Below are 17,886 nucleotides of genomic sequence, written 5' to 3' on the forward strand. Positions count from 1 at the left end.
TTTGCTATGGATATGACTGGTACAAAGATCACATTCAAAGTGGTCCCATAGGTTTGTTGGAGAATACTTATTTTTATATATATAAAGATCACTGAAAATAGTCCTAGAAATACCTTTTAAGGTAGTGGTTAAAAAGAGCATAAACATACAGTAAATAGAAGGTATTTCAAAATTTAATAGAGTTTTTCTTTTCCCCTTTTCATCTTTATTTACAGGAAAACAGAACAGTTGAGCCTGTCTGCCCTCTTTTAGATCATGCTTACAGAATAGAAATAGTTTACTAAAATATATTAATCATACATGTAGCTTTTTCTGAAGCTCTAGGAATGGCATTAGAAATGTTTTTTGAGTTTTGCACTGTTTAAATCAAAGAGACCTTAGTATTTTCCCGACTATACCAAAGCCAACCCTCAGTGCAAAGGCATTCAGGTTGCCTACAACACTTACTGATAATTCTTAGCTGAGTAATCTAGATCTGGTTTAAATCTTTACATTTGATAGTTTCTACTTTGAAGAAACTGCAGCTGAGACCATGTGTTGGCTTCAGGTTTTTCACATGTGCCTCAGTTCATCCAATTGAACGGTAACGGAACATCTTCTGTTGTAACTTATTACTGGTTTTTTAACCAATTTTAAGTAAGCTTTGAATAAGCAGATTGTTCTTGGCATCAATTTGTAGTCAGTTTCGGTTTTTCCTCTGGTAAGATAGCATATTTGATAATTAAAAGTTGTTCATGACTAAAACATGAAAGAAGAGATGTTAACTGTGAGGGTTTCCTAATTGCAAGCATTTCAGATGAAAGATTTCATTTTTGTACAGTCTGTTCAACATATCCTGCAGCTTTACAGTTTCCTCGCACTTCAGGATGCAAAGCCAGCCTTGTGGCTGACTGTGATGGAGTGGCCCAGGCTTACCAGCTACATGCAGGCTCTTCCAGAGGCTCCTGCTCCTGAAAGGGGGAAGGGAAGAGTGTCTTTATTTCAATTACTTGACTTACTAATTTGTAACTCAGTCAGCTCAGCTGATGCCATGTAAGATACTCTTATGTTCTGCAGCCTAGCTGCTCATTAGCTACAGCTTGTACATCTGACTTCTAAATGTGATTTTAAAAATATGGACAGTCCCTTAATATTTTTACCTAGCAGTGCAGTGTTTTTTGACTGTTATCAGATATTTTACTCTTTAAAAAACTTATTATTGGTCTGTTTTCTTGAGGTTCTTGGGATAAGCTGATGCCAGTTTTCAGTTATTGTGACACAAAAAGGTGCAAAACCCTCCTATCTTTGTAATTTGGGGTAGCTGTTTAGCTTGAATTTTGGAGTTTGAATGGGAGTTTCCCATTTAATTAATCTTAGAGCTTAGGTATTAGTAATGTTTTTCTTAAATCTTCATTGGGTATCTGGCAAGATCAGTAGTCATTTTTAAACATACTGGTAGGTGATATACAAGCATACAGTCAAAGAATGCACTGTAATAAACACATTTGTGTAGGGTAGTAGAATGTTTTATATCACGTCTTTCACAAATGTATATAGAATTGTACAAGCTTACAGCTGTATCAGTACAGCTTCTGTAGCTGTAAGATAACTTAAATCCTGATGTATGTGTCTGTAGATGTTCCTGTTTGTGGTGGGCCAGGATCTAAATTTGTCTCCTCATCTCATATTGCACTTTGATTGCAATTAACATCACATCTCAATAAACAAAATACTGATTGTGGAGGGTACCCTTAAAAGTGATAGCACATTGCAGCACAGCAGTGTAAGTTACATTGGGTAGCTAAAATGAGTGTTTTCCTCAGGCCTAATGGCTTGTCAAAATGTATTACTACCTTATCAGTTCAGGCAAGAAAAAGATGAAAGGTATTAAAAGTTACCCTAGTTCTGGCATGTTGTGGTTACGCAAATTTGTAAAGCTGGATAAAATACTTGAGCTGTGCTTTCCATCTGATCCCATAGAGATAGATCTTCTCTTGGCGACTGAAATTTCATTATTGTTTTCCCTGTTTGTGCCATCTAGCTGAGGGGTTTAAATATCTATCCTTGTAATTTTGACAGTCACCTGGGCTCCCTCTTATCTTTTGCACTTAAAGCAAGCCTGAAGTTATTCTCAGTTTTTCAGCTTTGAATATGGAGAACTCCTATAGTAGCATCCAGAGACTTCCATCAAAATTGTACAGCGCTTTGTGCAGCAAACCTTTTGAGACAATCTAAAGATACTGTTTGTTCTACATTGCCTATTTATACTTGATTGACCTAAAATAGCTAGGAAGAAGGTTGTTCATGCCTGGCTAGAAAATACCCACACCCTGTTACGGTGGATAGTAGCAATTTCTTTGAGACATTATTTCAGAAACACAGTACTTATTCATTTTCACCCTATACTGTTTTCAAGTAATAGTCAAATCCTCCAAACATGTCCGGTAACCACAATGTTTGCCTTAAACTGGAGTTCCTTGCAGGTCTTCTCAGCTGACAAAGTTAGGCTTTATAAAAACTGCTAAAATTAGCCAGCCCTTCCCTGCTGATCTCATAATATTGGAATAGACTCTCATAAATGGTGTTTTTTTTAAATTCAGTATAAATCTAATAGAGCACACTTTGTTAAGATAATTGGATGTGGTACTTTCAGAAACTGCACCTTTATTTGCTTGTTGAGTTTTCTTTAGGTTTCTGTCACTAGTCAGGCAATAGGGCGGGAAAGTGTACAATGTAGAATGCAAAAGGCTTTAAAAGGTATTTCTGCCGTAAGCTTGTGCTCTGTTATAAGAAACTAGAACTAGTAAATATTTGCTGGAGGCTTAAACAGCGTGTGTGGTACTTTACCAGGTCTGGTTCAGTTGAGTATTTTTAATAACTGGTTTTTATTTTAAATAAATGGTTTATTTGCAGAATTTCTTAGAGTAGTAGCCCATAGATTAATATTTGGGGCTCTTCTGAAATGTGAGGCAACTCTGGCAAGCAAATAGCAGAAGATCCCAGTTTTGAACCATACAGTCTGCAGATCTGATACCAATTTTTTCCAGTTTTGTTCATATGAAGCAGCTACATACCAAGGGCAAAGTCAGCATCTAGAAATAAGTGTAAGAAGAATTTGTCAGTTCTAGTATTCTAGTAGTTGAGACATCTCCACAAAGAAAGCACAAAAACTCACCTATTCACAGGGGTTGAGAAGGGCAATGAAGCTGGTGAAGGGTCTGGAGCACAGGCCTTATGAGGAGCGGCTGAGGGAACTGGTGTTGTTTAGTCTGGAGAAGAGGAGGCTGAGGGGAGACCTTATCGCTCTCTACAACTACCTGAAAGGAGGCTGTAGTGAGGTGGGTGTTGGGCTCTTCTCCCATGTAGTTAGCGATAAGACAAGAGGAAATGGGCTCAAGCTGCGCCAGGGGAGGTTTAGGTTGGATATTAGGAAAAATTTCTTCACGGAAAGGGTAGTCAAGCATTGGAACGGGCTGCCCAGATTGGTGGTGGAGTCACCATCCCTGGAAGTGTTCAAAAAACGGGTAGATGTGACACTCTGGGACATGGTTTAGTCTAGTCTACCCTTGATTGGTTTAGTGTGGACTTGGTAGTGTAGGTTAATGGTTGGACTGGATGATCTTAAAGGTCTTTTCCAACCTAAACGATTCTATGATTCTATGAGTACATGAACTTTGCAATATTACTAGAAATAATTAAAAAAAAAAATCCTAAGTAGGTTTCTTAAGTAATACTTTTTATTTAACTGTATTGCTCTTATCTTTGACCTTTTTAATGGGTGATTTTGAACCTCTGATCTGAAAACTTCAGAAACCTGAATGTTTTTGTAGGGTTCCAGGTCTGACACTGCAATTTCTTCTGGCTGGTGGTTGTAGTGCTGCTTTGTATCTCAAAATCTGAGCTGCCCCTATGGTAGCAGGCATGTTTTGTGGTAGGATGTAAGTCCTTAGATACCAGAATATTCAAGGGCTGTCAGTTCTCGCTTTTTGCTGGCTCTGACAACTTAAGTTGGAGCTTGTGGACATGTTCAATACACACATGCACAGTTACCACGTAGGTGAAGAGGCACCTAGCAGCTACCTCCATTAGTCTTTAAATTTCTGTTGTCTTTGAAGTGTGTTCATGCTCACTCTCTCGCTCAAAAGCAGTTTTAAGTTCTGAGTATTGTCCTCAGATGAGAGGTGTGGTGATGATACACGAAAGTTTCCTATTAAAATTGTAATGCTTCTGTATCACAAATGTCTGGAATTAATAACTGTGATGCAAAGACAGTCTTTTGTGAGAACTACAATCTTGCATTAAAACACTTAATTTAAACCACCACCAAGTAACTTTTTTCTCTGAGTTCATTCCCTTAGGTGGAATCGTTTTAGATACCAGTTAATGGAAAATGATTACTCAGGGGGGAACTGGTGGTGGGGTGTTTTGTTGCTTTTTTAAATACACAAGTTAAACTTTAATTGAAATGTAGACATCTTGCACAGGAGCTGTGCAATCATTCTACAAGAAGTAATTACATGTAACTTGGTGATGGGGCTCTGCATCTGCATTCTAACAGTATGTTGGTAGTCTGTTGAATTTTTTTTTTTTCTTTATGTCAGCCTTGGACTTCTAACAACTCATGCCTTCCTTTACAGGGCACAAAACTATGGATAATAATGGAATACTTAGGTGGAGGGTCAGCTTTGGATCTTGTAAGTATATGATTTTTTTTTTTTTTGCATTATAAGTACTAGTGAACCTTATTTCATTGTGCTTTCATATCTCTTTTATAAAATCTAGCCCCTGGAGGCAGCTGATATTACATCACTGCTACATTTTAATGCTCTAAAAAGTGTGAATTTGAATGATAGTTCTGTTATGTTACGTTGCGTTGATTATGTTTTTTTGTTGTTGTTTTTGTTTTTCCTGTTTCCTCTCTTAAGCATTAGGAGGCATCCATTTGTTCTCAGTCAAATTTAAGGCAATTTTTTTTTTTTTAGTATAAGGAGAAGTACTGTTCTTGCCATATATGGTAGATATTGGGTCATCTGCCCCCCCCACATGTCGCCCGTCGCCCCCCCCCCCCCGTCGCGCCCCCCCCCCCCCCCCCCCCCGGAATATTCATTACACTTGAATAAAAAATGTTTCCTTTGGGATTGGGTCTCAGGAGCGAATGAAGTGTGTGCCCACAGAGTACAGTTAATTTTAACTGGTTAAAAGGTGTTGGGTTTTCCATTTTCAGGTATTTTCAGTTCAGCATGAAAGTGCCTTTTACTTAAGATAGTCTAACATTCATGAAGGATGTAGCTTAGAGAGTACAAGAGCATAGTCCACTGTATGTGGATGTGGTTTCCCCATACTTTCAGTACAGCTCTGCCTCAGCTGTAAAGCTTAGACCCACCCTTTCCTGTAAGATAATATAATTCAGTCTTTGTTTGTGTGATTCTGAAGGAAAAATATCATGTCTTCAGTATTACAGAATGGTGTATATAATTACATATTTGCTAACAGTTGTCCTGTCTGCAAGAGTTGAAGTATGTGCTTTACTTCACACATCTATTTAAACTTCTTTATGAAATTACATCACATCAACTCAGCTACGGGAATGCAAAAGCATAGTAATTATGTGTAGTATGTAGTAGTTTGTAGCTCTAGAACTTAGCTTTTTGAGAAAGGGTCTGTGAGATACTTTTTAACGCTTTTGAGTAATTGATAGTCTTCTGTGGAGTGTCAGAAATAGTGAAATAGCTTTTACTAGTGACAATGGAAACCACTGAACTTCTAGAAGAATAAAACTTGAAGGTTTTCCTTATTTGCCTCACTTGCCATACTATAATTTCATGGTGTTCTCTGTTTCAGTGCTGTGTTGGTATTTTTTTTTTAATAGCAGAACGACCCACCTTAATTGCTTCTGCTTTATTTACATAGCTTTCTAATGTGCAAAGTTTATACTTACTCCATACTAGCAGCTTTATAGTAGCACATTACGTTCCTGATGCAAAAGCAAGCATGGAATCAAAAATGCTGGAACAAGAAAAAAATGCATCGTTAAATTTAAAACCCATAGTCAATAGACTAATTTATTTTGAAATAAACTGAGTTTCTCAATTCATTTAATCTAAAATGAAAAATTCGGTCTGCTGTGTTTGCTGTCTATAGGAAATTGTAACTTCGTGGAAAGTGTGGTTCTAGCTTTTCACATGCACTGAATGCTGAAGGGAGTGCATACTGTATACGTTAGAAAAGTAACAGCATTTTCAATGTATTATCAATAGAGGAGATGTGAAAATGATAATTCCAATGGCACTTATTTCTGATAGAATGTTGACATACTTCATTGAATATTTTATTAATTTAAATAACAAGGCAAACATTAGACACAAGACTAAAATTATTTTAATGTGCTTTTCTCTAAAGCTGCGTGCTGGCCCATTTGATGAGTTCCAGATTGCTACCATGCTGAAGGAAATCTTGAAAGGTCTTGACTACCTACACTCAGAGAAGAAAATTCACAGGGATATAAAAGGTGCATAACACTTGAACTGTTATTTTGTTAAAGCCCTTAAAAATCATAAAAGCAATATTCTAAATCAGATACTATATTATTTTCCCTTGGCAGCTGCCAATGTCTTGTTATCAGAACAAGGCGATGTTAAGCTTGCTGATTTTGGAGTTGCTGGGCAGCTGACAGACACGCAAATTAAGAGGAATACCTTTGTTGGAACTCCATTTTGGATGGCCCCTGAAGTTATTCAGCAGTCGGCGTATGATTCAAAAGTAAGTATGAGAGTAGAATACCTGTTCTGCAGATCCAACAGAAATTACTTTGGTTTTTGTCTTTTTAGCTCTGTCAGTATAGAGAAAAAAAAATAATTGCAAATTACAGGGTTTCAAATAATAAAATTAAAAGTACCATCACATTGGTTTTATACAGGAGTTGCATGTCACTGTACTCACATGCAAGACCCATATAAAGTCACCAAGTAAATTGATGCTTTCATATTAAGATTCTTTCAGAGAAACTACCTTGATGCTTTCAGTGTTGTAGGTTGGTTGATTTGATTTTAATTTCAATTCAGTGTTTCCCATTTCAAACAGTAATAAAGCTCTGACAAATTAGAATGCTGCCAGAACTTACCAGCTTATTTAAAGCCAAGATGATGGCTGAAGTTCTGCTCTCTTCTTAGATTTTTATAAACAGCTCTGGATGTAATTTCTTTAATGGTATTTCTGAGGACCTGTGTAATGCTGAAGATTTTAACACAGGTGACTGATCTTGAGAAGGAAAAAAGTAACTGGAACTACAGGATGGGTAGCTGTGGTAGTATTGTGGTGGCATTATGGTACCTTGTACACTTCTTTTTCATGGGAGCTGTTGGTAGATGACTAATTGCAAAGGAGAGTTTCCCTGTGTGAACCAGCAATAGAAAAGCAGACCTCCTCCATGTTTCTCTGAGGGTTGGGAACTGCTGCTAGAAATGATGATAACGGAGGGAACCAGTCCCCTCTTCTCCCATGTGTATGCCCACAAGATGACCTAGAGCGTGTGGTTAGTGAAATGCCACTGTACTTCAGTGCTAGCACTGGGCTTTCTACACTCTCTAGATGCAAACATAAATGGAGCAAGAACTCTAAAAATCTTGGTACATGCAAAGTAATACTTTCATACAGGTTTTTCTCAAATACTAAACACATAACTGTACTTGTGATATGCACATAAAGAAAAGACTGTTGAATATCTCGGATGTCATGAAGATATTCACACTCCAGGGACTTTTCCCAAGATCATTCAAACTTGAAGCAATTTGTGTACAAATCACAAGGGTTCTTGCTGATAGGAAGGAGCATGTGCGTGCAGTTGTAGTCTCATGCTTAGGGTTTCAGTGCTGCAACTGTAATGTGCTCCCTGGGGCATTTTGGAAAAGCACTCTACCCCGCTTTAAAAATGCGTGTTGTCCAGTTGAAGTGAGAATAATTCCTCTTCTTGCTTGCCTTGTGAATAAATCGGCTGTACCACCACTTCATTTACTTTCTGCCAGCAACCTGATCTTTTGCTCCAGTATACAGTGGTTGGTTATGATATTTCAGCAATAAACAATGAGCTAGTTTAATTCTTCAATATTAAATACGGATATTTTAGTTCTTGTGAATAGAAAAGGAATATTAGAGAGCTGCAAATTGTAACCCTTGTTTACTCTGTGAGCAGCTTTGGTTTATGACTTCTGTGCCAAGTATATTCAACCATTGCCAGCCACTTTTTAATGAGAAGCACCTTTAGTGACCTTAATAGCTATTGTAGCTCATCTAAAATGATGCAAGTAATGTATATTTCGCTTGGGAAAAATCTCTAAATTGGAGAAGAGTTTTATAGTTCATAAGGTATTTTGATAGAAAGACAGAACTTGTTTGTAATGCTTAGCTTTTTCTAAAATAAATACCACTTCATTATTCTTCAGAAACTTATGCTGTGAACTTGGTGTTTCAGCTCTAACTAGTTGTTGATAAATTCATCAAGCAGTCTGTTAGGAAAGAAATTAGCTAGCAAATTAAGTGATCACCTGCTGGATTTGATTGAACTCTCTGCCTTGTCCTTTAGAGTGAGGTGTCAAACAAGGTTAGACATAGGAAATGTATGGTAGTTTTTAGTTCATTATATAGAAAAAAAATCAAAGGAAGATTAATGTTTCTGAAGCTTTTTCCAAAAATGTGTCTTTAGTTGCACATTTAACTTGCTGACAGTGTTACAACAGTGATAAAGTGTGCAACAAAAGTGATGTAGGTGTTTGTCAAAGTTATGAAAGACTGATTAAGTCAGCCAGGTCTTTGGGAACTGTAGCCTTCAAGTATTAGAAAGACATTTTTGTGCATTATCTACTTAGACCAGAATTCATTTTATTGTACAGATGCAGCATATGTGAAGATTTCAGTTATTAAATGCTTAGTCATGATAGCCCTTAATTTTGTACTGAAAGTAACTTTTCCCTTTCTCAGGCTGACATCTGGTCACTGGGAATCACTGCTATTGAACTAGCCAAAGGGGAGCCTCCCAACTCTGATATGCATCCGATGAGAGTTCTGTTTCTCATTCCGAAAAACAATCCTCCGACTTTATTAGGAGAATTCAGTAAACCTTTTAAAGAATTCATTGATGCATGTCTGAATAAGGACCCAACATTTGTGAGTAGATATGTGTGTGTATGTGTATGTAGATGTTTTGGGTTTGTTTTTTACTCTCTCCTGCTTGCAAAGCGTTTTGCTGGTGTAGTGCATCATGATAGATTGAAATAATTTTAGAGACTATACCTTCCACTGTTAATAGTAGTGGTGTTTTTTAATAGCTATGTCTCCATCGTAGTCTCTTCTGTTTAAAATACTGAAAGGTCGGGGGGGAATGCTGAAAGAAATGATGGTGTCAGAGGCAGCTTCCTAAAATGCACTCAAACCTACGATAATGTCAGAAGCTTTAACAGAGGAGAGAACTTAAATCTTTTCTCCAGCAGAACTTTTGCTGTCTGTCTGAATTCTGCTTACAAGGAAATGTTGCACTGGAGAATTTTGATTAGTCATTTTCCTGGGTGTGTACCTTTTAGCATAGAAGGATAAGCAGTATAGTCTGTGTGCAACTTGATCATATTTTTAGAGTGCTTGTAAATGTGGATTACTGGCTTTTCTTGACTTCCTGTTTCACTAATTTCCTGATGCTGTATGAGTTAGCTCTGGAAGTCAGCTGTCTTACTAAATGTCCCCTATTAACATTTAGAATCATGAAATGTTAGCATAACATTAAATATTTAAGTGTTTCTTGCAGCGCCCTACTGCAAAAGAACTTCTGAAGCACAAATTCATTATGAAAAATGCCAAGAAGACTTCATATCTGACAGAACTGATTGATAGGTTTAAGAGATGGAAAGCAGAGGGACATAGCAGTGATGAAAGTGATTCCGATGGTTCTGATTCGTAAGTTTATTTTTAGTTTAGTCTCTTTGGGGCTTTTTTTTTTTAATGTTACTGAAGTAGGTTTGTTGCAGTTTCTCTGTGTAATTAAGTCTTCTTCTGTATATCTGTCTTTGTTCCATATGTTTTTTGTTGGCTTCGTTCAAAAAAACACCTTGTATGAACCTAAAGACTAATGTATAAGCCAAGCTATGCGCTCATTATCTCTTTAAACTTCATCTCTCTGAACTCAGTTTCAGTTCTGTTTAAGTGCTGTGCATTTCCTAGTCTAGGGCTAGTGGTTATACCAAAACCATGAATCACAATTAGAAATACTGCAGAGCAAGGTTGAGGTGTATGAAGAAGTTTGCACAATGCCTGTGGAACAATATATATTCTGTAAGTCTCTTGCTTTTCTGGATATCAGATAACTGTTTTAAATGGGCTGCCATGGGAGAAGGTAAGCTTTATGGGTAGATAACATCTTCTGTTTGCTTTGATCATATTTCAATTCATTCAGCCTCCGAAGTTGTTTTTTTAAAGTTCAGTTAATGTTTCAATGCACCTTTTTCTTCTTATTTTAAGGAATACAGAACTAATCCACACAGGTTTTTATGTGTTTGGGTTACCTATGCTTGCTTAGCATTACGTTGTTGCTGGTATTATGTACATCATATCCTTTTTCTTCAGGGAGTCCAGTAACAAAGAAAATAACTCTCATCCTGAGTGGAGCTTTACTACAGTTCGAAAGAAGCCAGATGCAAAGAAGCTGCAGAATGGGACGGTATGTACAGTCTGAAGAGTTTGTCTTTCTAAGTGCTGGTTTTGAAGCCAATTTAAGGAAGATAGTGATAGAACTTAGTCAGTTCTTATGAAAAGTAAATAATTACTATCTGTTTGTAGTTCAAGGGATGACAATTGTTAGTGATATTTCCTGTGCCCATGTCAGTCTTAAAGGCAAAAGATACCGCATACTAATAGATCGCTATCTGTTCATAGAGATGGGAATTTAAAGGCGTATATAATATTAGAGAGGAAAACTGAACTGTTTTTCTGACATGATGTGACATTGTTTCAGATATCATCAGGCATCTGTTTCCACATCACGTAATGTTTGTTGATGTACTATGCCTTCATTGTTTTTTGTAATGTATTTCAAGTGCTTTGTTGAATTTAACTGAACTTTCAAAATCACATGTGTTAAATGCAGCGCATATGTTGTATAGGAATATGCTAATCTAATCCTTATTTGTTAACTTTTAGGATCAGGATCTTGTTAAAACCCTGAGCTGTTTAACTATGATAATCACCCCTGTGTTTGCTGAGGTAAGTCTTGACTTAAAAAACTTCTTTGAAAGTATTACCCAAGTGTCTGATAAGTTTTACAAGTTTTATCTGTTTTGGTTTGCTACTCAGCTCAAACAGCAGGACACAAATAATGCTAGCAGAAAGAAAGCAATTGAGGAACTTGAGAAAAGCATCAATATGGCAGAAGCAACGTGTCCAGGGATCACAGATAAGATGGTGAAGAAACTTATGGAGAAATTTCAGAAGTAAGTTAAGGAATTTTTTGTATACGTTGTTTAAAAAAAAAAAAAGCACTTTATTTTAAAAGAAAAAAGATCAAGTTAAGTACTTATGCACAGGAAAAGTTAGCTGACACTGAACTTCATATGTTGCGGAAATTTGAGTAGTTCAGTGGTAAGTGAAAGATATGTTATTTCCAGGGATTTAAACTCCTAGCTTCAGTAGTTATATGTAACGCTTCTGTTTGAGACTAAAACTAATAGTAGCAATTACTGTATCTTTTTGGTCTTCTAGTGCTGCAGTTTTACTGTAGTTACTATACCTTGCTTCATTTAATTTAGCCTGCATTTTTGCCATAAGCATATTTATAGCAAGTAATGCAGCAGAACCTTTAACTACTCTTTTTACGGAATATTTTCTTGAGAATCTCACTTCTGGTGTGTTTTCCCTATGATCTGTTGAGATGAAGGCATGTACTAGTTCAGTGATGGAAAACCAGTTATGTGCTGTCTGCCAAGCTGAAACAATATAATTAACAAAATTCTTGATTGCTTTCTTATCCATAGATTTTCTGTTAATGACTCATCCTAAGAAACTTCACATAATTGACTGATGTTTCGTATGGACCCAGTGAAACCCACCAAAACTACTTCAAGCTTGGCAGTGCTTAGCTCATGAGCTCCTTGTGCCTTTTGGATCTTTGCAACATATTGATGGTGATTGAGGATTTGAAAGAACCTACTCAACTATTTTGTGGCAGTGCACATGGTTTTATATTTTCAGGAAATTATTTTGTAAAGAACAACTTTTAATATTGTAGTTTCACCTGTTTAATCTGATAAATGTTGAGGTGCAGTTTTGCTTTTAGAAATAACCATTACTTTAGTTAATAGAAAGTGCAAGTACAGTATGTTTTGATGCTATTTTGTTCCTGTACATGGGGATGTACGGGTCTTTTGTATTCATGAGTTAAACTTTTGTAAATCACTAACAAGCTTCAGAGAAAATAGCTTTTTCACAAGCGTATTCAAAACATGTAATGTAGTGGCAAGGGTATTGCGGTAGCACCTGCTTCAACCAGCATATAGTTATCGTGCCCTGAAAAATAAACCTGCAACAGTATCTATTATAATTCTAAATTGGTACAGTATTTTAGGCAGCTCTATGATTAAATATATTTGAGAGCAATATGTCAATAGTTTGCAGGTGATATGTAGCAACAGGTATATCCTGATGTACAGTATATGTGTTACCTTTTAGAACAGGTTTTGAAGTAGTAATTAAATCTTATATCATCATGGTAGGAAAATTTAAAGCAATACAGTTGAGGGGGTGGGGCTTTTGGCAATAATGGACAAAACCTGAAGTCCAATTTAACTTAATTTAATTTTTTTTCCTCTGAGTATACATGCCTGGGTGGAAGGGAGCCAGAGAAGCCGAGCGTCGCATGATACATACCTCACAAGCAGGTATAAGTGTAACACCAGCGTTCTGTGTGGTGGTGTTGTTTCTCCTGTAAGATATTTATACACATTTTTGTTCCTAAATACATTAAATACAGTACATTAACATAATTTGTTGATAATTATCTGAAAGTGTATTTTAAATATGTATTTACCAGTTAATATGCAAATAACTGAGTTATAGATATTCTTTCACAAAAAAGGTAGTACTGTGCAGTACGGCGTGATTTTTTTTTCATAAAAAGTAGGTAAGACTATAAAGTTGCTTTCAATTATATATTTATGGTACTGCTAGATGGGTAATATCTTCTCTTATGTTTTGTTTTCCCTTTTTCAACCCAGTATGTATATTATGCTGAAGTTTTGAACTGGGATTGTTTTTCAGTACTTAGTTGTGGAACTGTTGGTGTAAATTTATTTTTGATAAAGGCTGGGTGTGTTTATTTTATGGTTCAGACCTGCACATTTTGTTTTTGCACAAAAGTCATTTTAAAGAATCTGAAATATATCTGCCAAATATTGAAAAAGTAATGGTGTGCAAGTAAATACTGCATTTTTAGTCAAATGTTGCCATTACATCGTTTTTATATAAAGGACACTTGTGAGAGATGGTGGTTAGATATGCCAAGGACAATTATTTTTAATGGTGCCTACACTGTAAAAAAAAAAATAAAAAAAATTACTTTTAACTCCTTGTTTTAATTTTAAAGAAATGTTTCTGTTTAAAACTTTCATCTGCTATATAACTGAAATTCGATTAGAATTTATATCTGAGAAAAAAGTCTGGAAATAGTTTTTGAAAACAATAATGTTATGGATTAAATAAATATTTTTATAAATGCGTAAAAGCAGCAAAAGTTGTAAATAGAGTTGACCTGAAGCTTTACAAAATAACTGCATCACAGAAACAAATTGTAGTGCTCCTTTAGCTTCTGTAGTTGTTAGTCTTGTAAATCTGTTTATAGATGAAGCTTATTTCAATGTTTTGGGGGGTTTTAAATGGTTTAAAAATAAATATTTAAGTTCTGTAAACTTTCATGAGCTTGTTCTGTTGTGCGTTTTATTCTGGATTTTAGTAGATGGGCAGAGGCGTGGATATACCTCTTAGAAACTTGTGTTCTAGTTCAAGGAAGGTGTTCCTTGCACAGAGTTGCATGGTTGCTTTGAAAAGGTTTGGGTCCCCCCCGTGCTGTTCTGGTCCGGAGGACACCTACCAGCTGCTACGCCACAGGGAATGCCGTAGACAGGTGGAGCAGTCCCAGAGTTCAGTTTGATTCCATTCCTAGAGAGGAGTCTTCAGGCTCTCTGTGCTTGGATGAACGTGCATGGCCCGTGACAACACAGTAGAGGTGTCAGAACGCTCCGACTTCATTGTGAACTCGGCATTGTGGAGTACAGAAAGGCCTGTGCCAAAGTTACCTCGGCTTTCACTTCAGCAGTTGCAACCCAAATCTCATTTTAAAGAGCTCCACAGAAATTTATCGGGATTTAAAACATGTTTTTACTTCCATGTCACTTCCCTTAAGGTGTTCTTTTTATGTAGAGACTAAGGGGAGAGGTGATGGGAATTCCTCCCAATTTTGTAACTGGTGGCTCTGCCCTGTTGACACAGGGTCTTTAATCTATGCAACTCTATAAACAATTCTGGGTAGGTAGGGTTAGTGAATTATTTGGGAAATTGGAACCTGTCCTATTTGTGATATGACTCTAACAAGTTGCTGAACTATGGTGCCTCTTCTTTTCCTGTGAAATGGGTGGGATGTATACCTACCTCATAGGACAGTGTGGGGAAAAACTTGTCCACGTATGTATAATACAGCCTCGTTCTCTTCAAGTCCATTCAAGAAGTTTTTTGTATTGTACTGCATATGGCCTGAAGTCTCTGTGCATCATAAGACTATAATCTAACTAAAGAATGGATGTCTGTATTACTGGTATCCAGAGAACAGTTGACTTTTTCCCCACCATGTGTCAGGTATTGATGAACTGTGTTAACTTAATCAGCAATGTTCTGTTGCTGGCAGATAGCTAATGGGAAGATGTATCAAAATATTCATGCAGGAACCATCTTTTTGCTTGTTTGGTTTGCTAGGCTTCCTGCTGTAGATTGAGAAGAACTGATGTTGAAGTAGTCTTATCAAAGTAGCATGAATCGCAGAATAAAGAAACGTATTTGTTCTTGGGTAGATGAGTCCTTTATCAATGTAACCATTCTTAAAACCCTTGGTCTCTGACTCCTCTAGTATGCTTCTGTACAGTAAGCATGTAGTATCGTAAACACCTGTTCTTGCATTCAATTGAATGTCTATAGCTGAATAGGAAAGTACATAGGTTCTTAATGTGTTTGCACGAAGTTTAGCAATTGTTAAAGGTCTGATTTTTATCACACTGTTTTATGACTTAACACTGGAATAAAATTATTTTCCTCTTTGCAAAGTTTTAGTGGTATGTATGTTGGCTTGCCTTATTTCACATTTTTCCAGTAAATGAAGTAACACTTAATAACGGAGATGAGGTAAATACATCGAAACCTGTCTTAGTGTTTCTCCAAACTGAAGTTCTTTGTATACTGTGTACATTTTGCTTCTTTTTATACCCTAACATACACACCTATACCTAAAAAGTTGCTGAACATCGTGTATCTGAATTTCAAGATGAGCTTTATATGTAAGTGATCTATGAACCCCAGTTACTTCAGTCTGAACAGATGGAGTAGCTTAATGTTCTGACACTCTAACGCTGCTGTGCCTCCTGCCCCTTTAATAATCTTTGCTTGCTGGGATTGTTCCTTTATTTTAGTCAGTCCCAAGAAAGCTAGTTTACACAATGAATTTAGCTTGAAGACGTTAATTTCGGTCACTTACGAGCTGCTTTGTTCCTCTGCTATTGTTGACCGTCATGTAGGATGTGCTAAGTCACAGTGCACATGCTGTGCCACAGTGCTCTCTAGTCAATGGAAAAATCCAAAAATAGTTCCCGAGTCCTTGTTTCTCCCTCTCAGTGCTGTTTTCATGGCATAGTCCTGAATGCCAGAGCTGGCAGCTCCTGGATATTTGGGCAGTGCAGCTGTATGTTGGTCCCTCTCAGTGGGGACAGTGTGTCTGTTCTGGGATATGCTCAAGGTAAAGCTGACCTGGGCCAGCCTTTACCTGTCTCCACATGCTTTCAGGAGCTAACAGTGAATGTAGGTTTGCCTGTGTGCTTAAAGTATAACCCTTTTAAGGGGCATTCTCTGAGGGCAGTGTGTGCAGTCTGTATTTGAAATACTGCTGCTTTCCCCCCCCCCCATGCATATAAACTGCTATACTTAAATACTGTATTGAGTGGTGGTTCTTGCTCTTTCCAAGGTGCAGGGTTTAGGGGAAGGGAAGAAGCAACTCTCTATAACCAGAAAGATTATCCCTTCTTTTAATAGAACATGTGCCAGAGCAGCATGTGGGGTCCCTGTAGTTCACAGCTTTAGCACAGGGTAACCAGGAGCAAAAGCAAACTGTACAGTGTGCTTTCTTGTTGATCTAATGCATTTCTTTGGGCAACCAACCAAGAATGTGGTTGTTTTCAGCAGCATTCAGGGATCTTGGTGAGTCTCCCCAGTTGCTGAGACAGTGAAGGCGCAGAGGGAGCCAGCAAGCAGCTGCAGGAAAGGGAAACCAGCCTGGCAGCTCTGTGGAGCAATGAGGGCTGCCTGGGAGATGGGAGGTGCAGGGGAAGGTGGGCTGGGGGTGCCTGGGGGGCTGGGGGTGCAGATTTGATGGGGCAGAAGGAGGAACCCAAAACTCTGGTGTTAACAACTGATTTTTATTGTCCAGCTGCTAAAACACAGGACAGCGATGCGCAGGGTGAGCAGTACCCAAAAGCCCAGTTCTTTTTACATTGTGACTTATTTTCTGTCTTTGCCCCAGCTTCCTTGTTTCTGAAGTCCAGTCTACCAGGTCGCAGTAGTTTCTCAACCCTCCCTCTCCTTACAGCCATGTCCTACAGTGTCTCACAGGGTTCTTAAAGAAAAGTAACAAGATCCTTCCTTGAAATCTTACAGAGGTGTCATCATTCTCCAGTTTTCTGCATAGATTTCATGTAGGTTTAGGGTAATCATAATTTTTGTAATAAAAGTACTTCCAAGAAGTATATTTATACCTTTTCCCTTTAAGGGAGCAATGGATAAATTGAGAATCCCCCCCTTGCTGCCCTGTGGATGGTGAGCAGTCCCATCTCCTGCTCCTTTATAGCTAGAAACAGCCCTGGTAAAAATAACATTGCGCTCATGTAGCAAACCGGAAAGTTTCGAAGCACCATGGTTACAGCAGACTTCCTAATGCCAAGGGTGAGCACCAGCTGCCTCTTTCTTTCCTACCCCCTCCTGAGATCTTTGTCCCCATGCTGCTTAACTGAGGCCTGATTTGGGGGAGCAAAGGACCCCCTTATGTGCCTCACTCCCCCAGATTTAAGCAGGGCACTGAGGTGCCGGGGTTGTGGAGCTGCTGCCAGAAAATGACGGCTAATGGACCTAAGAAAAGCAGAGCTATACAATGTCATTTACTAACCCACTTCCCAGAGCTTGCTGTTGGATGCTGCTAAATGATTTACAAGCACCAATGAGATATTTCTTGGGGAAGGATAGTGCTGTAAACTGGCTGGGGAGAAGACGGAGCTGTTTGCTTCCTCTGTGGCTCCAAGGAGCACCCCACACACGCAGCCCTGTCCTGGAGGGCCAGGCACTCCGTGCAGCATTGGAGGGAGGAGAGGCAGGATGGAGGAGACAGGCTCCGTGCTGGGGCATTGGTTGTGTCCACGGGGCATCAGCTGGAGCAGCCTCCCCTGGCCATCCTGCTCCTCTCCAAATGGGCCTCAAACACCCTTTCCAAGAGTGTGCTTCCCTGCAGCTGTGACAAACAGATGTTTAACCTCTTCAGTGAGATGTCTCGTCTTTTTCTCCCTCCCTCTGATGAAGACTCCAGCAGCTGCCCGGTTGGGGCAGACACAAGGTCTTTGCAGGGCTTTAGGA

General features: G+C 38.1%; 1 protein-coding gene across 3 annotated transcripts in view; it reads left to right on the forward strand.

Annotated features, from left to right (window-relative positions):
* The window catches only part of STK26 (serine/threonine kinase 26), a 31,226-nt gene extending 17,304 nt beyond the window's left edge, over positions 1-13,922 (forward strand). Inside the window, exons 3-12 of one of the 3 annotated variants that reach the window (XR_012831595.1) lie at positions 4,617-4,673; positions 6,379-6,487; positions 6,581-6,738; positions 8,953-9,138; positions 9,770-9,918; positions 10,585-10,678; positions 11,158-11,220; positions 11,311-11,447; positions 11,988-12,137; positions 12,825-13,922. Coding sequence is in view for 2 of the 3 variants with exons in the window: in XM_075720493.1 (XP_075576608.1) it covers positions 4,617-4,673; positions 6,379-6,487; positions 6,581-6,738; positions 8,953-9,138; positions 9,770-9,918; positions 10,585-10,678; positions 11,158-11,220; positions 11,311-11,447; positions 11,988-12,012 (978 nt within the window). In the remaining variant the exon portion in view is untranslated. Of the gene's footprint in view, positions 1-4,616; positions 4,674-6,378; positions 6,488-6,580; positions 6,739-8,952; positions 9,139-9,769; positions 9,919-10,584; positions 10,679-11,157; positions 11,221-11,310; positions 11,452-11,987 lie in introns of those variants that run through there. The other 2 variants (XM_075720493.1, XM_075720494.1) reach the window with 2 other exon arrangements.
* The last annotated feature ends 3,964 nt before the right edge of the window (positions 13,923-17,886 follow it).

The sequence above is a fragment of the Pelecanus crispus genome, chromosome 13 (assembly GCF_030463565.1).
Source record: "Pelecanus crispus isolate bPelCri1 chromosome 13, bPelCri1.pri, whole genome shotgun sequence".
Classification (NCBI taxonomy): domain Eukaryota; kingdom Metazoa; phylum Chordata; class Aves; order Pelecaniformes; family Pelecanidae; genus Pelecanus; species Pelecanus crispus.